General features: G+C 38.0%; 1 protein-coding gene across 9 annotated transcripts in view; it reads right to left on the bottom strand.

Moving 5' to 3' along the window:
- Window positions 1-23,263, bottom strand: part of PCLO (piccolo presynaptic cytomatrix protein) — a 599,138-nt gene that overhangs the window by 42,819 nt on the left and 533,056 nt on the right. For 7 of the 9 annotated variants that reach the window (XM_073551315.1, XM_073551309.1, XM_073551312.1 and 4 more), the window contains 5 exons: window positions 15,896-15,967; window positions 13,146-13,326; window positions 12,437-12,631; window positions 10,255-10,434; window positions 2,409-2,547 (listed from right to left, as the gene is read on the bottom strand). In XM_073551315.1, the coding sequence (XP_073407416.1) occupies window positions 2,409-2,547; window positions 10,255-10,434; window positions 12,437-12,631; window positions 13,146-13,326; window positions 15,896-15,967 (767 nt within the window). The remainder of the gene's footprint in view (window positions 1-2,408; window positions 2,548-10,254; window positions 10,435-12,436; window positions 12,632-13,145; window positions 13,327-15,895; window positions 15,968-23,263) is intronic. The other 2 variants (XM_073551313.1, XM_073551314.1) reach the window with 1 other exon arrangement.

Below are 23,263 nucleotides of genomic sequence, written 5' to 3'. Positions count from 1 at the left end.
AACCATTTTATTAGTCTTTGGTATTGAATAGGTAAATAGCAGTGGCTCCTTTTACACCAAATCATGTAGGTTTCCAAAGAAATGGGCTTCAGTTGTGAAAAAGTCATAGAATTGTAGATTACTGAGTTTGAAAAAAATGATGTCATAATGTGACATCTTATGAGGTTAGTAGAATTGGTCACATGGTGTTCCATGAACGTCTCAACATCAGCTTGGAAGCAAAGGAACTAGGACTGTGAGGGAGCTAGTGTGCAAGAACAAAAGCAAATAAAATAGGTGACAATAACACAAAAAAGATTTTCATGTTTTAAGCCCCTATCACAATATTCTTATATTTTAGAAAGATCATGTAACTTTAGACATGTTGCGCTGGGTGGTATTGCAATTACAGTGATATTTAGCTCTAGAAAACAAATAAAAATAGCAGCAGGTTTGATAAAATATCAAAGTAGTCCAAATTTTCCTCTCCTGTTCCTTATGAGATCAGCACATAATCTCCTGTCTTTGTTTGTCAGTAACCAGTAGGTGACCGATGCAGCCAATCAATGATCATAGCAGTCACATGCCATATTACTGGCATCATTCTTACCACTGCAGAACTGTGATGCCAGTAACAGTAATATATCAGAAATGTTGAAGAATAGGGGTCCAGGTTCTGAATCTTCCACCAAAGAGGATGGCTTGCCCCTTTATTTCTGATTGCTTTCTGATATTTCCCAGATCCGCGCATTCCTCAACCATGAAACCACAAAAACACTAGTGCACACCCTTATCATCTCCCGCCTCGACTACTGCAACATCCTACTCTATGGCGTCCCTTCTAGCACTCTGGCACCACTCCAGTCCAACCTACACTCTGCTGCCCGACTAATCCACCTGTCTCCCCGCTATTCCCCAGCCTCCCCCATGCCAGGCCCTTCACTGGCTTCCTATTGCCCAGAGGCTCCAGTTCAAAAACCCTAACCATGACATACAAAGCCATCCACAACCTATCTCCTCCATACATCTGTGACATGGTCTCCCGGTACCTACCCACACGCAACCTTTGATCCTCTCAAGATCTCCTTCTCTACTCCCCCCTTATCTCTTCTTCTGACAACTGCATACAAGCCTTCTCCCGTGCTTCCTCCATACTCTGGAACTCTCTGCCGCAACACATCAGACTCTCACCAACAACGGAAACCTTCAAGAAGAACCTGAAGACCCACCTGTTCCGACAAGCCTACAGCCTGCAATGATCCTCAGGGTCCTCTCTCCTTCTGTACTTGTGTATCTCTTGTCTTACACATGTTTATTGTACTTGTCTATATTTCCCCTTTTCATATGTAAAGCGCCATGGAATAAATTGCGCTATATAAATGTATGATAATAATAATAATAAAAAATTGCTTGTACTCAGCTCTCGTCAGAAAGCAGAGCAAAAGGTTTACAAATTCATAGATTTGTAAACTATTCACTCTGCTCTCAGGGGGGCGCTGATTTTAGCATCTAAACACCAACCAATCATGTCACTATGACATTTCTAATGACAAGTAGTCTATACATATTTCTTTCATACATGAAAAATCTAAATATTCAAATGAAAAAACTGAATACACTGCAATTAAAAATATGTATAAAATAATATAAAAAGACACATTTTACGAATTAGACATATCTTCAAACTCAGGATACCCCAAAGTAATTGAAACCAATATATGGCTTAAACAAACAGTGTTATTAGATCAAATTATAGAGAATTTATTAGAAAAGCCTTATCCTAAACCATTGTAAGGATAACCAATGAAGCTAAAAAAAAATATTTTATTTTTCTTAAATTTTAGATTTTCTTTTGTGGCTACTTGCTAACCTATTCTAAGAAACATGTTTTTTTTTCTAGATAGATAAGTAAATTTAATTACCCTTACATCTGGATTGCCTCACAAGTCCTGTGATGGAATATTAATTTTCAACTGATATAACGTAATATGAGTTTGTCGGTGATCTAGGCAAGACCTATAAAAGCTAATTAGACTACATATATTTAGAATCTACAACTCATAGAAATTGTGTGCCTGGGTGGAAGAACTATGCTGTATAGAGTTGGTAACTGAATCCACTCATAATGGAAACCTGAATACAGTGCTAAATCTGTGATGAGTGATTCTAAAGGAGCTAATGGACCCGAATGACTTATAATCGGGACTGTAGGTTTCCACTAATGTCTCCAGTGCTTTAATAGAAGAAATAGTGCTGCTTGAATTGCAATTATTTTCATCACTGCAGCTTAAGTTAGTATCTGAATGAAAATTCTCTTCTATAAGAAAAAGTGATACAATGCACTTGTATGTATGTGGGAGAAGATAATGGGTACAAATATATGGATACACATATTTATCTTGAAATGGACAGAAAAGATTGTTACTTACATTCTTGGAACTTGAAACAGATTGCTATCTCCCTGGGTGGTGTTACTATCACTGTCCATACTGTACCCACTGCCAAAACTACTGACTGATGAAGTTGTGGAAACTGTAGACTCAGTAGTCCTGTGCGTTGCCGGTCTCGCTGTATGAAGAAAAGTAAACATTTCATTTTAACGTGTCACCAAACAAGCGATCAATCTATGGCATAGGCAATAAGAAAACAACACTGCATAAAGTGCGACAACTTAGCATTAGTATAAAATGCAACAAAAACGTTATACTGATAAAAAAAAAGTTAAAATAGTAAAAATATGATATAGAACTAAATGTTCTACTGAAAGTTTGTGTAAATTTTGTTGACCTGTTCTCTGTATTATTACTAGGTACAGTTCCCTACCAACAAAAAATTGTTTTCTAATCACCAGCTGCTCAAAGAAACTCCCCATTATTTGGAAATGAAACACCCCTGCTTAAGTTTAATCATATCTAAAATGTTAATTCTTCACTTTCTATGCTCAAAACTGGAAAACTACAACACATCATGATAGTATGCACAGTGTATAAACCCATAATAAACAGGAAACATGTTCTGAAAACAAGGCTGCTCCACAGATATCTTGGCATCCCATACTTCCAGTGATCCTGATGAAGGGTATATGTCATAGTCAAAACATTTCTGATTTATTTGACCTTCTTAGTATTGGCACATTACTTTGTCACTGAAGTATTCTATCAATAAAAATCTAATCTGAATATGACGTGAATGAGGGCTATTAATATTACCATTTGTAACCAGAGACAGTGAGTTACTGTAACAAAAATCAACAAGTTACCATGGACCTAGAAAATGATGTTGCTATCGATCCAGATGTATCTAAGGACTACTATAGGCAATTTTCACAAAAGATGCATATTCAAGGTTCCCTAGAACTAAACACACATATGGAATCACTTTTCACTACCAAATATATTTAGAATTGAATTAAGGCAGTTACATGTATACTTAGCTAAGTTAAAATATACACATGTCCATTAAGATCTACCTTTCTTTAGCTCTTTTATAAAGGGATAGTCTGGGACTTTAACAATGATGGCCTGTCTTTAGGGTAAGTCATCACTGTGTGATTGATGGGTGTGTGACACCTGGCACTCTGCCGTTCAGCTGTTCCCACTGTTGGCCGTAACTGCTCAGTTATGGAGCTGCACAACACAGCTCTGTCAATGGAATAGTGATCACGGCCGGGTACTGCACATCGACCCCTTATCTATTTGAATAGGGGGAAGATGTGAAATACCCTTGGCAGCAGCCATTATACTGTCGACGCAGCTCCTCAACTGAGAAGTGACGGCCGACAATGGGAACAGCTGATTGGTGGGGGTGTTGAGTGGCATACCCCCATCAATCAGACATTGATGAACTATCCTAAGGATAGACCGTCAATGTTAAAGTCCCTAACAACCCTTTATTATAATTATAATGTCCTCCAAACTACAAAGATCCTTTTCCTGTATTGATGTCTGAATTGTCTTTCCTACATACCTTTTTACAGTTCTTACCATGTGCAGTGGATTGTAACATTTGTATTTAGTTGTCTCTACCTTTATTTTTGCATGGTAATTCAATAATTTCTAAGGAATCCATTTTTTGAAGCCGAAAATTACAGTCTGCATCAGAAATGTTGATGGCATTGGTGTGGAGGCTAGCAAAGGGGCATGGTCAAACTTGGCTGCCAGAAATACTGTAATGTACACCAGGAAGTGGTGTAAATTTTAGCCGAAATCACCAACTCATAAATATAATACATTTCTGATTCTGGTGCCAAATTCATTAAGCTACATGTGCATCTTAATGAATTTGGGGCCTCTTACTCTGGGGGATATTTTTTGATTGAATGATGTAGAACAATCTTAATGAATTCCTCAATAGTTTTTAATAGAGGTGTATTTTGCTACTAAGTTTATGGCACATGCATGGCAGTATATGGAGGTGTCAATATGTCATTAATGTTTATGGACGACGAGCAAGTGACTGAAAAGAACACTACTACAATAAAGTAACAGCATAAACCGTGGCTGTAGTTTTAGGCAACAAGTTTTCGGGAGAACATTATTATTCTCATTATTATAAGTTTTTTTTCACATTGGTCTTCAGAGTGTCCTTCATTGGCTACATTGCTTGTTCCATCAATTTTGACAGCATACAGCGCTATTCTTTCTGCCCAATTGAAGTAAACCTTGATGGCATTGCTACAGACTCTATTACTCAAAACAGTTTATCAGATTCTCTTTGTGATTGCCATACATTAGAATACAAATACAACCTTACTATTAATATAATCATTATTGCTTGTGCTCTGTCTAAGCTGTAAACTGACCATAAAACAGATAAAAAAACAACACTCTAATGTTGGAAAATAAACCTGGACCTGTGTATACTGGCTTTTGATATTTATACGATTAAAACATCCAGACCACATAGCTTAGAGATAATATATTGTAAAGGAGGTTTTAAAAGAGCATTTATCACCTAATTATTAAAAAGATAAATATTGGATTAGTGACACCTGGTACCCCTTACCCTCAGCTCCCCACACACAAACACCAATTTCCATGTCTCATGCAATTCGGTCAGCTGTGGGGGAACTTGTGAGCTTGGACTTGCCCACAAAGAGTCCTGTACAAGTCTATTGGTAATGAGATAATCCAGCAATAGAGGCGTTCCTGTGTGATTAAAGTTAACCACGGAAGCATGGCTAAGGCTAAGTTCACACTTACGAACCAGGGCTCTGCGTATTTCCTCCCTGAAGCTCCACCCACTTATACACTTCTTCCATTTAGGCCCGCCTACTTCTGCATGCATCCTGCGTACCAAGACTAGTCAACAGCTCTTATTAGTAGTGCGATAGTAATGGTAAAATGCATGTTTTATATATATATATATATATATATATATATATATATATATATATATATATTAGTATTTGATACACTGCCGATTATATTTTGCAAGTTTTCCAACTACAAAGAATATATGTGCAAGAAAATACATGCAATAAAATGCAAATTAATTATGTAAAAATCATACAATGTGATTTTCTGGATTTTTTAAAAAGATTTTGCTACTCGCAGTTGAAGTCTACCTACAATAGAAATTACAGACCTCTCCATTCTTAGTAGGTGGGAAAACTTGCAAAATCAGCAGTGTATCAAATACTTATTTTCCTCGCTGTATATATACAGTCATGGCCGAAAGTGTTAGCGTCCTTTAAATTAATCCAGAAAATGAAGTATTTCTCTCAGCAAATTATTGTAATTACACGTGTTGCTTCCTGAGGAAGCGATATTCTGTGTATGCAAAACGCTCATCGGGGTACGTGACCTGGGTCAAGACGGGACTTTTTGATAATCATGGGTAACTATTTATTAACTTGTTAACCTTTTCTATCACGCTGTAACACTGTTTGTATGGAGCGGTTTAGTGTTTAGTGGACATGTGATAGTCACTGAAATGAGAAGTTTTTTCCGTTTTTTCACTATATCTGTTGGCATATGTTTCCACTATGGAGATACACACAATCTATATTTAATGGTAATATTTGCCAATATTTGCCAATTCCAGAAAATTTTATCCCGTCTTGTATCCATTGGTCATTCATGCCTATGGATTTAGTCACGCTATATGTTGAAAAACCCATGTAATTTGTTGTGATCTGTATTGGATCATGACTTCTGTATAACATTCTGTTAATAAATGATAAATATTTTTTCATACTATTGTGGCAACATTTACTCATTGTTTCTCCTTGCTTAGATTATTGTTTTTGAGTCGCCATTTGAAATGGGTATTTGATCAAAATTTATTGCTGGTGAATTTTTTGTATATGTTCCAAGCATGTGATGCTCATTCAAACTCAAGTGTGGCAAGTAACAGGTGTGGGCAAAATGAAAATCACACCTGAAACCAGATAAAAAGAGAAGTTGACTCAGTCTTTGCATTGTGTGTGCCACAGTAAACATAAACAACAGAAAGAGAAGAGAACTGTCTGAGGACTTGAGAACTAAAATTGTTGAAAAATATCAACAATCTCAAGGTTACAAGTCCATCTCCAGAGATCGTGATGTTCCTTTCTCCACGGTGCGCAACATAATCAAGAAGTTTACAACAATGACATCGTAGCTAATCTTCCTGGATGTGGACGACAGAGAAAAAATTATAAAAGGTTGCAGCACAGAATAGTCTGGATGGTGAATAAGCAGCTCCAATCACGTTCGAATAAGTTCAAGCTGCCCTGCAGGCTCAGGGTGCTTCAGTGTCAATGTGAACTATCCATTGACATTTGAATTAAATGTAAAAGGAGACCCAGGAGGACCCCACTGCTGACAGAGATGTAATAAGGCTAGATGCATGTTGCCAAAATGTAAGTAAGCCAAAACCCTTCTGGTAAAGTGTCTTGTGGACAGATGAGACCAAGAGAGAACTTTTTTGATAAAGCACATTATTCTCCTGTTTAATGAAAACAGAATGAGGTCTGCAAAGAAAAGATCACAACACCTACAGTCAAATATGGTGGTGACTCAAAGATGTTTAGAGGTTGTTTTGTTGCCTCTGGAACTTGGTGCCTTGACTGTGTGCAAGTCATAATGAAATCTGAAGATCAGCCAAGCATTTTGGGTCTCAATGTAGTGCCCAGTGTCAGAAACCTGGGTTTACGTCCTAGGTCATGGGTCTTCCAGCAGGACAATGACCCAAAATATACTTCAAGACTTCTGACATGGACAGCACTGAGTCTGAGTCTAAATCCCATTGAACACCTGTGCAGAAATCTTAAAATTTCTGTTAGGAGAAGGTGCCCTTCCTATATGAGAGACCTGGAGCAGTTTGCAAGAGAACAGTGGTCCATAATTCCAGTTGAGAGGTGTTAGAAGCTTGTTGATGGTTATAGGAAGCGATTGATATTGTTATTTATTCCAAAAGGTGAGCAACTAAATAATAAGCTGAGGGTGCCAGCAATTTTGCCCAGATCATTGTTGGGGTTTCGTGTGAAATTATGTCCAATTTGCATTTTTTTTTCAGTTTTTTTTGTGTTGCTCCAATACACACCAAGGAGATAAACATGTGTACAACAAAACATGTAATTGCAATCATCTTCTGGAACAATTTCAAGAGTGCCAAAACTTTCAGCCATGACTGTGTGTGTGTGTGTGTGTGTGTGTGTGTGTGTGTATGTGTGTATATATATATATATATATATATATATATATATATATATATATATATATATATATATATATATATAGAAAAAAAAAATCGGAAAATTGGCTAGCTTTGATGTTGAAAACAATAGAAGTCAGGTGAGATGAAAAAACCCACAACTTTAAGCTGCCATTATTTAAAGTGGTGAAACTGTAGCTCTGAAGAGGACGAGTAAATAATCAGTAAATGTCTCATTTCTGGTCAATATTGTAATCTCCATTGCAACTGGAAAATAAAAAAAACAAACATAGGAGCACTAGCCAACTGAATGGAAAGTGAAGTTAAAACTGAAGTGGGCCTTGTATAAGAAAGACCTTCACTTACTTGTCATGGGGGGTACCTGATCTTAGTCCTCTCATTTCTCTTATTGCCTTCTCTTAACAAATCCTCAACCATAGATGGCAATGATGAACATAAGTGTATGAGACTTTTAATGTAATAGATGGGTTCAGATCCATAATATTTTACAGAAGTAATGGGATATTTTGGGGAATGACCCATATCTGAGTAACATATTGGATAACAAACCATTAAATCAAGTTTGGCTACCTTCTCTTTGGCTACTGCTCGTTGCTGTGCTCATTGTCAGGTTTTTTTTTTAAATGTCAGCATGTCTCTGTGGCATCATTTCCTAGGCCTCTAAAAGCCAAAATAGAGACACACCCTCAGTATTGAGACTCAAGCATTCAGTTTGCTTGGTGACCTCCTCCATCAATTCATACTGTGTGGTCATCTTGCAACTCTCCTGATCCCTCCAGACCCTCAGTTTTACCCAATAAGCCTCTGCTTGCCACCTCTCATTAACTCACCGGTTGCAGTAAGCTCTATTTATTTTGTGCAGTCATCTTGCAAGTCACAGAGGGATTTATATAAGCTCCAGGCTTGGGCTGAGAAATGGCAATTCAAATTTGATGTAGATAAATGTAAGATCATGCACTTGGGCACAGGAAATAAGATGTATAATTACGTACTAAATTGTAAAACTCTGGGCAAAATTCTCACTGAAAAAACTTGGGTGTATGGATGGAAGAAACCTCAACTTTAGTGACCAGTGTCAGGCAGCTGCTGCCAAGGCTAATAAAATAATGGGAAGCATTAAATGAGGCAGAGATGCTCATGATGAGACCATAGCTTTGCCTCTATTTAAGTCACTAACGCGGCCACACATAGAGTACTGATTATGATGTTGGTTTCCAGTGCATAGGAGGTATCTAAAGGATAGAACGTTTAATCATAATCACAGATGCAGATTCTTTTCTTTAAGAGCAATAAGAGTCTGGAACTCTCTGCCGCATGATGTTGTAATGGTTGATTCACTGCAAAAATACATGGATGCCTGGATGACTTTCCTGAAAAATGTAATATTACAGGTTATGTATACTATATTTTTGGATGGGATGTTGATCTAGCGAACTAGTTTGCTTGTTGAGTTAGAAGGAATGCTTCCCCTAATATGGGGCTATTAGCGTGGGTTTTTTACACTTCCCTTGGGTCAACATGTTATGTTAGGCTATTAGTTAAACTTGCTGAACTTATGTCTACCTTCAACCTAAAAAAACTATGAAACCTTTGGATCCAAAGTTAAGGGATAAAGGTAATGGTTGAATATGTGATAATTGAATACACCTTATAGGGGCATATAAATGTGGCTATGCTAAGTTGTGTAGCATCGCTTCCCATAACCAAAAAACATATAGGAGCAACAAATCTGCCAGAGATATTTTACATCAAGTAGCTGTGAAATTGTGGTAGTGCAATGTCATTATGTTATATGCTAGAATGCCCACCATAAAATATACTGGATGTCCCCACTGGAGTGATATGATGGGCCTATAAGTACGTGGTATGACTATTCATGTTTTGTCCTGACAAAGTGGAACCCTGGTACGGATAGATATTGCAGATATTGTAATAATGGTTATTGTATTTAGTGTTTATTGCACAAGTTATTAAATAAACCACCAATTTCATTCGAAAAGTGCCATCACCATCTATGGTTGAGGGGCTTGTTGAGAATAGGCTGGGAAATGAAAGGATAGTAGAGCACTTGTCAGTTTTGCCTTCACTTTCCATTCAGTTGGTTGTCACTCCTTGGTTTCTCTTTGCCTAGTTATCCATACAACATCTAGTTTTTTGTGGTGTCGGAGAGTGGAGGCAGCAGGCTAACTTGATTTTGTGGAAACTTTGGAATCTATTTAGAAGGAGTTTTTTCATCACCCATTCCTATTTCAAGTTACTTTCCTACATGCTGTTTTTGGCCAGAAACGCCATGCCATAGCCTGTTGTTATCCTTTTGCTTGCTATATTTTACCTGGGAACTTATAATGCATTTATCCCGCATACATCACTTCTGGTGACCATGTATGTGCCGTGCACCATGTAAAAAATATACCTACATTACATTTTGCATTTATGGATAAAATAAACTCACACTTTGTTTCAGTATGCTTAGATTTAAAGTTCTTTCAAAAAAGACCTGTCACAAACAAAGATTGCAGGAAGATGCTAATATGTTATTCTAAATTAGTTAGCCATTTCATACGTATGAACATGGTCCTTAAGAAAGAAACAATGCTAAAACAATATTTGACTCACCTTCTGCTTTGACGGATCCATCGGACATCGTCTTCTTGAGTGCTAGCTGGCTTTGGTCTTTGCTGTCAGTTGCTGGTGAAGGCAGATTGTCAGACTGAGTTCTTTGAATTGGGAGTACTCCTGCTATGCTGTGTCTATGCTGCTTCCTGGCATAATTAGACTGACCATTTTTATGTGCTGCTGTGGTAGTGTGGGTGAAATGGAAACCCATAGTATGTATCCTCAGATGGAAGCAGCTTAAATGTTATTCATGCAAACAGAAGTGTTGTTTTCTGTATTCAGATAGGTAGTGTTTTTAACACCAAAGAGACACCACATGCACAGCATTAAGGGGCTTTAAAACTGGCTGTTTCTTTTTATTGGTTTAAAATAATGTTGTTTTTTTCCCACCATGGCTTTACTCCTGTGAGAGTACATGCAAGAACAAATTTCCGCAACAAATACATTTATCTCTCTTGGAAGGTTTTCATTTTTCATAAACGATATGCTCTAGGGTGTTGACTGCAATAAGAAATAGTAATGTGAATTCAAGATAGTTTACAGTAGCATCACTTAGGAGGTCCGTTACTCGTTCCAAAATATTATGTATCAATATAAACATCTGGGATCCGCACACTTGGAAAACAAATGGTATTATTTACATTAAAAGTGCTTAGCGATGATATACCATGTGGAGCCATCGTTTCATGGTACTGTGTATATGTCATTTATTTACACAGCTGAAAAAGTAACAGATAAGAAAAAAAAATCTATCATATATTGCAACACTGAACACATTAGCATTTTAGTGTTTCCAAAAGTGTTTGCTTAGATAATCTAGAATTAGATTGGCCATTATATTATGCCTTGACCTTGATTATGGTTTCCATAAACTCACAATGGCAAAAAATACAACGTACAAAAGACATACTCTGAAGTTCCGAAAAGTTTATGTTTTTGCCTATTTTTTATAAGAAGGGGTCACCCTGCATAATTTCTAGTGTTGATAAATACTTCTGTTGCTTGTTTGTAACTTTTTTAGTGATCTGTGTCCAGTATGGTAAGTGGAGGTAACTGAACATCACCATAGTCCCAATACTGACCACATACTCTGCTCAGATGTATTACATTTTTTGTATTTACTGTATATTTGACCATGACTGATATCATATTTTAATTGGATAGATATATTGTTTGCTATTATGACTTCTGTTTTCAAAAATATATTTTACGTATATACAGTTTAGTTATAAATAAGAAGAATATACTGTGCTATCGGGCAGAAGAATTTATATTTACTTGTGTGCAATCGGGCAGAAGAATCATTCATATTTATGTATGTTTTTTTCTTTTAAAGCTCATTTTATGGTTTTAGATTGTATAGAATAAGTATCAATGTCCTAAACATACCATATCAATAGACAAAGGTTTTGACTGAAAAAGTCTTATGGTTTTCATAGCTGATCATCATGCAAAAGTAGTATGTGTGTCTAACTTGAGGTCTACTGACAGTCTAGAACAAAGAAAATCTAAATGAAATAAAACTAGGAATAGTCCAATCATTAGATTAAATCTACATTCCATAAAAAAATACACTTTAATATTTCATATATGAAGAATGTGGGCATGGGCGTGCAGTGATGTTAAGCAGTCACTGAAAATGATATGAGCAAATGTGTTTTACAAAGGTGTGACTGGTGGAGGTTCAACATTTATTAGTCTTAATAATGGCTATGGTTTTCACTATTGTGATTATGCATGAACTTTGTAATGTTATCTCTTGGAAATAAAGCATGGCTAAATGTACACAATGCTCACACACTTGGCATGTATGAAGAATAAAATAGTGAATTCTGGTCCTGTCGTGACTAAAATAAATTTGAGGACGAAGAAATGACACCGAGATTGGACCTACGAAAGTCATACATGTAATCAACATTATGGGGCATACCAGACATTATACGAAATGAAGACACTTGGATGAAAGAATGAACCAATGAGGAAACAGCCAGTTTCATTAAATCTCAGTAAACAAAAATCGGGTAACATATATTAGATGTGGACAAAATTTTCACAATAAAGGACAGTTAACAAAGGTGAACAAGTAGTGACAACAAATAATGGTCAACAAGGGGAAACAGCAGGAAAAGGCAACAGATGAACATTAAGCTGCCATGCTGAGGAATTTATTTGCGTCTTTTACTTGGTTGAAGACGAAGCTGTTGGACAGCTGCTTCAGCAGCAGCGATGGCTACTCCAGCATCTTCAAGATGGGTCTGAGTGACACTGCTTTTACTTTGGCTACGTGATGGTCCATGTGAACGAAGGTGTCCCTCAGAAGAAGATTTTGAGCTACCAGGGCTGCTATGAGATTTCTCTATAGTTGGAACCTGCATATCTAAAAGTACACAGGTAGAAAGTTAGTTTCCACACTAAGGAGGAAAAAATATTACCATTTTTGAGAATTTTTATTCTCAGGTCTGGAGATATTCTTGACCTGAGCAAATATAATATAATAATATTTTTAGATTAAATTCTTATTTATTTTCACAAAACCAGTATTAAACCTAAAAAAAGTTGTATAGTAGAACATCTAACAACATGAAGAAATATGCCCTTTGCTTTTTTATTTATTCAAACATTTCCTCAATTAACAAAAGCGATATTTGTGGTTTTGATTGAGCAGGAGCAATAAAAAAATGGTAGATTGGTGTCAATTTTGATTGACTAAGGATATGTTCAAATTGTCCTCTAGAAATCAAAGTATATTGTAAATTGTCTAAAGTGTGTACATTAAAAGTATTATGCTATGAAAGTTATTAAGTGGGCGGTTACTATAAAGACATCATTCACAAAATATATAAATGCAAAAATAGAACATTATTTAATGAATGCATACACTTTTCTATTACCTTTTGATGGATCTGGAAAGATTCCATGACTTCTGCTCTTAATGACTGATGGTTTTGGTACTTGTTGACTGCTGTGACTGGGGTGAGACTTGGCATGGTCAATACTTTCACTTTGCTCCTTCAATGGGTACCAACGTGGCATGTTATCAAGATAGGAGGCATTTGATAAATCTATTAATACCTATAACAAAACAATGTGTCATATACTTAGTTACATTTTACTTTCTGAAAATATTATAGGAATGGTTATTTCTATTATGTGAATACACATTCTTTTTGTATGTATACTCCATATGTGAATCTTATAATATGTACCTAAAATGATAATCTCACAAGAAGCACAAAAGCCTTTTTTAAGGCTTGCAAGCACAAGAAATAGATTAATCAAAAGTTAGGAAAGTCGAGATAACTCTATAGTCAACCCTATGGTACCTTTAGGGTGTGTGCGCACTAGGGTGACCGGATCTCATATGGGGGGGAAAAAATGTCAGAATCTTGTTCGTCTGGACCCCACAAAACGATTCCCCTTTCCAGATATTGAGAGAGCCAAAATTTGAGCTCGATCAAACGACGTTAACCCGTGCCGCTCGTCGCTCAAAGTTTGAAAAAATCCAAATTGAGGTATTTTAAGATTTAGGTATTTTGCATAGTCTGTTAGACTATAAAGAATGTGACAACAACATTGCAGAAATAGCCCTGACCAAATTTTCAAACCATTTGTGGTATTTGAATGCAGAGTTGGTGGGATTATCGTTTTTTGATCCCACCATTACAGACAATGAAAAGTTGTTAATGGCTAATAAATTGCTCAGTAGCACAGATGAACCATCAGAGCACGCTAACCTACATGAGTTGATAATTTTACATAGTTATCTAATCTATTCTAGAGCTTTTGTTAAAGTAGTTTTTGAAACGTCAGAATATAATGCTCGGCATTTGCTTACAACTTGCAGGACATATTGCTTTTGTTCTTCATCTTTTGTCAGAAGGTCGTTAAAGTCGGTTACTTCCTACCTCTTTTAATTTTTCTTTCCTAACTTTTGGATTTACAACCCTAGCGTGCTCTGATGGTTCATCTGTGCTACTGAGCAATTTATTAGCCATTAACAACTTTTCATTGTCTGTAATGGTGGGATCAAAAAACGATAATCCCACCAACTCTGCATTCAAATACCACAAATGGTTCGAAAATTTGGTCAGGGCTATTTCTGCAATGTTGTTGTCACATTCTTTATAGTCTAACAGACTATGCAAAATACCTAAATCTTAAAATACCTCAATTTGGATTTTTTCAAACTTTGAGCGACGAGCGGCATGGGTTAACGTCGTTTGATCGAGCTCAAATTTTGGCTCTCTCAATATCTGGAAAGGGGAATCGTTTTGTGGGGTCCAGACGGACAAAATTCCGACATCGATTTTTTGCGGTCACCCTAGTGCGCACGCTGCGGATTCTGCTGCGGATCTGGCCCTGCGGATCCGCAGCAGTTTCTGCTGCGTTGTACAGTACCTTTATTTTCTATTCAAAACCACAGAAAGAATTGACGTGCCAATTCTTTCTGTGGATTCTGCTGCAGTTTGCCATCTGCTCCATTGTAGAGATGATAAACCGCAGGGCAAACCCGCAGGTTTTACCTGCGGATTTCACTTAATCTGCGTGGACAAATCTGCAGAGCATTCTGCAGCATGTGCACATAGCCTAAGCTAATCATGCAAAGCTCTGCAGAAGTGGTTTTGAGAATTCTATGGTTGCTTGGAAGCAGTATCATCTTATCTAAAGCTTAATATCTAGCTGTTGCTTGCACATTTATGTAACAGATGCATATGTTAGTTGATGAGCATATCATCCATCAGACATTACTTTTTAACTAAGTAAACACTCAGTGCAGTAATCCTCATTTCCACTGCCATGAAAATGGGACAACACAGTCACTCCCCCTGGTGGTGCAGAACAGAAATGGAAGATGTTTACGTAGGGTGCTGCACCTCTACGGTCTGGGACCCACTCTAAAGTCAGGGACCCACAGTGGGCTTCATATAGTCTGAGTGTTAACTAAAATCCTTGTTAAATTTTGTCAATTTTTGCTTAGCTGTAATAGAGCTATTTATTTATTTTACTCATTTATATAGCGCCATTAATTTCACAGTGCTTTACAGACATTACCGGCACTGTCCCGATGGGGCTCAGAATCTAAATTCCCTATTAGTATGTCTTTGGAATGTGGGAGGAAGCCAGAGTATCCGGAAGAAACAAACAAAAACATGGTAAGAACATAAAAACTCCTTGCAGATGTTGTCCTTGTGGGGATTTGAATCCAGGACCCCAGTGCTGCAAGGCTGCAGTACTAACCACTGAGCTACCTTGTTTTGGATGTGCTGTCCATGACCTTTTCTACAGTTATGTTATGTCTTCTGTTAAGACTTCAAGCACCAGAAGTAGATGCATCATCAGTCAGGAAAAATCCAGCCAAACCTCCTGCACCCAAAGCCAATCCTGGAAAGCTCTGCAGTAGTGATTTTGAGCATTGTATGGTTGGTTTGAAAACAGTATCATCCTATCTAAAGCTCCATTTCTTGCTGTTGCTGTCAAATTTATGTAGGAGATGTGTCTGCTTGTTGATGAGAATATTAACCATCAGATATTGCTTTTGAATTAAGTAAAAACTGTGTGCAGTCATCCCCATTTCCAGTGCGACCAAGAATATTTATGTGATCGGGGTAAACGTCAATCGGATGAAGATCGGTTGTCTTACCTCACCAAGAAAGTCATTGGAAGAGAATCTATCGTAATCCCACACAGTGACTTCCAATGTTTTTTTCTTCAGCTATATCATAAATGAAAACACAATTAGTATAATTTTACACATGGTCGCAAGTAAGAAAACATTTTCACAGGCCGATTTTTAGCAATCTACAGAAACTTTGAGTGCTTATTTTATACCCTTGAAAAAGCCAGGAAAAAGACGGTATGCAAAGACAAGGCTCGCCTGACTAATATATACACACACATATATATATATACACTCACTGGCCACTTTATTAGGTACACCTGTCCAACTGTGTGTTAAGACTTAATTTCTAATCAGCCAATCACATGGCGGCAACTCAGTGCATTTAGGCATGTAGACATGGTCAAGACAATCTCCTGCAGTTCAAACCGAGCATCAGTATGGGGAAGAAAGGTGATTTGAGTGCCTTTGAACGTGGCATGATTGTTGGTGCCAGAAGGGCTGGTCTGAGAATTTCAGAAACTGCTGATCTACTGGGATTTTCACGCACAACCATCTCTAGGGTTTACAGAGAATGGTCCGAAAAAGAAAAAAAATCCAGTGAGCGGCAGTTCTGTGGCCGGAAATGCCATGTTGATGCCAGAGGTCAGAGGAGAATGGGCAGACTGGTTCGAGCTGATAGAAAGGCAACAGTGACTCAAATTGCCACCCGTTACAACCAAGGTAGGCAGAAGAGCATCTCTGAACGCACAGTGCGTCGAACTTTGAGGCAGATGGGCTACAGCAGCAGAAGACCACACTGGGTACCACTCCTCTCAGCTAAGAACAGGAAACTGAGGCTACAATTTGCACAAGCTCATCGAAATTGGACAGTAGAAGATTGGAAAAACGTTGCCTGGTCTGATGAGTCTCGATTTCTGCTGCGACATTCGGATGGTAGGGTCAGAATTTGGCGTAAACAACATGAAAGCATGGATCCATCCTGCCTTGTATCAACGGTTCAGGCTGGTGGTGGTGGTGTCATGGTGTGGGGAATTTTTTCTGGGCACTCTTTGGGCCCCTTGGTACCAATTGAGCATCGTTGCAACGCCACAGCCTACCTGAGTATTGTTGCTGACCATGTCCATCCCTTTATGACCACAATGTACCCAACATCTGATGGCTACTTTCAGCAGGATAATGCGCCATGTCATAAAGCTCGAATCATCTCAGATTGGTTTCTTGAACATGACAATGAGTTTACTGTACTCAAATGGCCTCCTCAGTCACCAGATCTCAATCCAATAGAGCATCTTTGGGATGTGGTGGAACGGGAGATTCGCATCAGGGATGTGCAGCCGACAAATCTGCGCCAACTGTGTGATGCCATCATGTCAATATGGTCCAAAATCTCTGAGGAATGCTTCCAGCACCTTGTTGAATCTCTGCCACGAAGAATTGAGGCAGTTCTGAAGGCAAAAGGGGGTCCAACCCCTTACTAGCATGGTGTACCTAATAAAGTGGCCAGTGAGTGTATATATATATATATATATATATATATATATAAACCTCCTTCTCACCCGTCAATTGGGGTGGTCTTTTTGTCCTTCCTCATTCTTGGGTCCTCTACCAGAGGCCTGGGAGTTTGAGGGTTCTGCGCAGGGTCTTAGTTGTTCCCAGCATTGTGCCTTTCTGGACAGAGAGCTCATATGTTGCTCCTGGGATCTGTTGTAGCCATTTTTCCAACTTAGGGATCACTGCTCCAAGTGTTCCTATCATCACTGGAATCACTGTCATCTTCACCTTCCACATTTCCTCCAGTTCTCCATTGAGGCCCTGGTATTTCTCCAGCTTCTCATATTCCTTCTTTCTGATGTTGCTGTCACTTGGCACTGCCATATCTACTGTATTATCCTTGCTGTCTTCTGCTCCTTGCCTACTATCACAATGCCTGGTTGGTTAGCCAACACCTGCTTATCCATCTGGATCTTGAAGTCTTTCATTTTCCACCACTTTTTCTGGGGTCTCCCACCTGGACGTAAGAGGATTTAGCACATTATGCTGTGCAGATGTTCCTGTATACAATTCCTTCTACTTGGTTGTGGCGTTCATTATAGGCTGCTCCTGCTTGCATTTTGCATCCTGACACTATGTGAGGGACTGTTCCTGAGGTTTCTTTGCATAGTCTGCACATTGGGTCTTGTCTTGTGTGGTATATTCCTGCTTCTGTGTATCTGGTACTTATTGCATGCTCTTGTGCTGCTATGATTGGTGCCTCTTTGCTGTCTCGGAGTCAAGCTCTCTCCAGCCATTGATAGGATTTCTCCATGTCTGCCACCTCCATTATCTGTTGATAGAACATCCCATGCAGCGGCTTGTCTTGCCACTGCACTTCATGTTCCTGTTCTTCCTTCCAGATCTGTTGTTGCTGCCTTAGGCTTTCTCTCAGCTTTTGGTGCCATTTTTACTGATGTATTCGTTTTATCCGTGATGGTGGCTTGGATGCTTATCAAGCCCTGACCACCCTCCTTTCTGTTGGTATACAATCTTTGGGTGTGTATATATATATATATATATATATATATACACTCACTGGCCACTTTATTAGGTACACCATGCTAGTAAGGGGTTGGACCCCTTTTGCCTTCAGAACTGCCTCAATTCTTCGTGGCAGAGATTCAACAAGGTGCTGGAAGCATTCCTCAGAGATTTTGGACCATATTGACATGATGGCATCACACAGTTGGCGCAGATTTGTCGGCTGCACATCCCTGATGCGAATCTCCCGTTCCACCACATCCCAAAGATGCTCTATTGGATTGAGATCTGGTGACTGAGGAGGCCATTTGAGTACAGTAAACTCATTGTCATGTTCAAGAAACCAATCTGAGATGATTCGAGCTTTATGACATGGCGCATTATCCTGCTGAAAGTAGCCATCAGATGTTGGGTACATTGTGGTCATAAAGGGATGGACATGGTCAGCAACAATACTCAGGTAGGCTGTGGCGTTGCAACGATGCTCAATTGGTACCAAGGGGCCCAAAGAGTGCCCAGAAAAAATTCCCCACACCATGACACCAGCACCACCAGCCTGAACCGTTGATACAAGGCAGGATGGATCCATGCTTTCATGTTGTTTACGCCAAATTCTGACCCTACCATCCGAATGTCGCAGCAGAAATCGAGACTCATCAGACCAGGCAACGTTTTTCCAATCTTCTACTGTCCAATTTCGATGAGCTTGTGCAAATTGTAGCCTCAGTTTCCTGTTCTTAGCTGAGAGGAGTGGTACCCAGTGTGGTCTTCTGCTGCTGTAGCCCATCTGCCTCAAAGTTCGACGCACTGTGCGTTCAGAGATGCTCTTTTGCCTACCTTGGTTGTAACGGGTGGCAATTTGAGTCACTGTTGCCTTTCTATCAGCTCGAACCAGTCTGCCCATTCTCCTCTGACCTCTGGCATCAACATGGCATTTCCGGCCACAGAACTGCCGCTCACTGGATTTTTTTTCTTTTTCGGACCATTCTCTGTAAACCCTAGAGATGGTTGTGCGTGAAAATCCCAGTAGATCAGCAGTTTCTGAAATTCTCAGACCAGCCCTTCTGGCACCAACAATCATGCCACGTTCAAAGGCACTCAAATCACCTTTCTTCCCCATACTGATGCTCGGTTTGAACTGCAAGAGATTGTCTTGACCATGTCTACATGCCTAAATGCACTGAGTTGCCGCCATGTGATTGGCTGATTAGAAATTAAGTCTTAACACACAGTTGGACAGGTGTACCTAATAAAGTGGCCAGTGAGTGTATATTTATTAAATGACACACAAGCCAAAACAAAGACATATTAAAAACAATTAAAAACCACAAATGGTCATAATAGTGTGACGGACCACAACACTTTAGTGTGGAAGTCTAAAGCACTCATCTGCAAGATGGCACATAAGGAACCAATAAAGAATAAGCCATGGTATTATGAGAGTGAAATTCTGCCAATAAAAGTCTGGAGTATATGTTAAAAGCAACCTAAAAAGATCAATTAAAGGTGCTACACAGTTATGCCGCTACAAAATATAAAGTGAATGCAATGCTATACAATACACAATCTAATATTCAATACAAAGTTTGGTGTGCACACTGTTTGTGTGACATATTTATTACATATGTCGCATTTGTATTGAATATTAGACTATGTGTTGTACAACATTGCGTTCACTTTATATCTTGTAGCAGGATAATTGTGTAGCTGGGGAAGGTCAGAGAGGCCCAGTGCCTGCGCACTGCAGTACTTTAATCTGCCCCCAACAGGGCAGATAAGTACACCTGTGCAGGAGCACGATGCCGGGGAGCGATGAAGCAACAGGAGGGTGGCATCGCAAGAAGATGAGAGGCGCCGGACCAAGACCTGCAACACCCATCAAACCGGACCGCCCCCCCGGGTGAGTATAATAAAACTTATTTATCTTATCTTTCAGGTCGCGCTGGGGGTTATCTACAGCATTCTATAATGCTATAGATAAGCCCTGAAAGGCAGTGGCCACATCTTATAGCGGCCAAAACATGTGACAGGTTCCCATTAAGTTACTGTATACTGAATATTTCCCACAAACCTATAGATCAATCTGCTCAACTGCTTCTAAAATATACCATACTGTCTGCAGATTGGTCTGCATTTCCATGGTGACAGGTTCCCTTTTAAATAAGGTTGTGATACAGTGATCATCTTATTACACTAGAATGGAGGCAGCAGCCATAACTAATTGATATGCTGAAAAAATACAATATATTTAGCACACTTTCTGGTTTACTTCTTTTGAGTATGATGAGGCATACGTCTGCACTGCGCATTTTAGTATCTATAGATAGATTTTTTTCCCCCAAAGCTTTTATGTAGTTATATTTGTCTATTATATGAAATCAATTTCTTAAAATAGTAAATTCAAATTGTTAAATGTTAAGAGATGAAAGTGTTGGTTCTTATCACATAATTAGCTGACGCCTTCACACATCAAAACCACTCTGAAAATGAAATAGAAAGTGAAATAGAAACATTATAAAGATGAAGTATACTGTATTAAAAAAAAAAACATTACATATACCGGTCTATTTATAATTTTTTTATGATTTTCATTAACTTTTCACTTAAGTGTTAGGCAGAGCTAGAGTTAGTGAGTGATGTACCACTTTGAGAGGAATAAAACAAGAGGGAATTAAAATATTTTTAGATGCTTCTCTCCCCTTTGCTATACAGCCTATACAAATATTGATACAAAAAGGAATAATATAAAGAAAGGACTTACTTGATTCCATCCTGTTGGATCCACTTGTACATTAAACGCTGCATTAAGTGTGATCCTACTCTTGAGAGTGATTTTACATATGGCATATCACTGCATAATTTTGTTGCATAAAGTTTAGTTTGCAATACATTACTCTATGATATTTAACCTTGGGAAAATATCTGCAAATGAAACTTGGGGCACCTTTTAGTGAACACATTGTTTCACAGAGTAAATTATTCATCTTTGCTTGCAGTAGATTTCAAAATGCCACTTTTCTTTCGTGTTCTTCAAAATTTCATAATGAAATGTGCAACATGTATTCAAGTTTATCATACAGAAAATTAATAATTTACACTGGGAGATTTTTTTATTTTTTTTCCAAATTTTGTATTTTTCTGCCACATCATGTGAATCTATACTTAGGCCTCATTCAGATTTTTTTTTTGTAAAGGTAAAAAAAACATGATGGATTTATATCAGTGTGCTGTGTTAGATTACTCCGTGTGTTAGTTTTTAACAATAGTTTTTCAATATTTTTTTTTTTTATTATGCAAAAAATGATAGAGATTTCTCAAGGTTCTGCTATCAGTCAGTGAAAAATGTGCAGCACTAGGCTGGTTTCTCAATTGTATGTTTGGTTGTAGAGAGGGTTTTCATATCTTGGGACCACCTTGGTTTCTCATTTTTTGGTTGTAAAAAGCGTTTTCACATTTTGGGTATTTACACACCCATTTAATATCTTTACAACACACATGGGAACAGGCCAATAGAGATTAAGAACCATTCTACGGATGTGACATACTTAATTAGTTTTTAACATGTTTAGGAATGTGTCGGTATCAACTGAACTTATGGTTTCCTATATGGTTCTAAGCTGTTATACATCATTGTTTTTGGTTTAGTATTCTATGTCCCTTCCATTGTGTGACTCTTAATGGTCAATAATATATATCTTTTCTACATCATATCCCTATACCATCTAGGGTGGAGTCTGTCGTTGATTATGTGTAACCTTGTATTGGTTCGAGACTATTTTTGGCTTCTTCCCCAAATTTGGGGTGTATTTAAGCCTTTCCATTGGCTAATCAACTACAATCACATTAGTGCCCTTGAGGCCTTTTTAAAGATGATTGACATTGATTTAAGCCCTACATGTTGATAGGTTGATTAGGTTCAATAATATACCTCATTTGTTAATATCTGATTTCTTAAGTATGATGTGTCTATGGAACCACTTTTTCAGGGATGAAATTACTATATACATATCATGAGAATGTTGCCGCTAGCAACTTTTGATGGAGTCTCATGAGTACTTTGGGCATTCCTCCCCATTTTTTGGGATGCAGTGAGAATTCTTTCTATGTCCATATATTTTTTGTCCTCTGATTCATCAGGGGACTAGGTTGATTCTCTTTATTCAAAACCTTTCTTGATGATGTGCACCCTTGCAAGGTGTGATACTGGTCGATCAATTACAATAATACTAGTTTTGCGTAGGCCTCTTTTGAGACTGACATGGAATTATATTGTTGTATGGTGATATAGGGATTATGTGCAATAATATATTATATGTGCCTACTCCTGATTCTTCAAATATAATGCGTTGATTGAACCACCTTTTGGTGATGATATTATGGGGACGATGCTTATACCAATTTTTGATGTAATTTAATATGATCCTTCTTAATAATAAAAATACTGTTACATCTAACTGACTACTCATATGAATATAAGTGCATGATGGCAATGAAGGTCGTGGGTTGTATACTGTGCGTTAATTTGACCTTTTGGAATATATTTTTATCCTGACCTTTATTTAGGTCTTCTTTGTATGTGAGTCTAATTTGACACAATTATTGTGTTCTTAACAACTATTACTCCATTCATGGTCTGTGATATTGGGCGCAAGCCATATCATAATAATTGTTCTATGCATGCTAAGCAACAACTCTGGCAATGCATACTTACCACAGTATTCCGTGTTTACCTATGGTCTTTTAGTATGATTTTATACATATTCTGACCAATATGACAATTGTGTGTCTTTAGTACATATGTGTGGGGTTTACTTGGTAATTGGCATACATTATGCTATGATATTTATCCTTTAATACTGTCGTATGTGTCTCTTG

The sequence above is a fragment of the Dendrobates tinctorius genome, unplaced genomic scaffold, assembly GCF_039654945.1.
Source record: "Dendrobates tinctorius isolate UK_male_01 unplaced genomic scaffold, ASM3965494v1 ptg000174l, whole genome shotgun sequence".
Taxonomy (NCBI): Eukaryota; Metazoa; Chordata; class Amphibia; order Anura; family Dendrobatidae; genus Dendrobates; species Dendrobates tinctorius.
The sequence above is the reverse complement of the archived record's forward strand: the minus strand, read 5'-3'. Positions and strand labels throughout refer to the sequence as shown.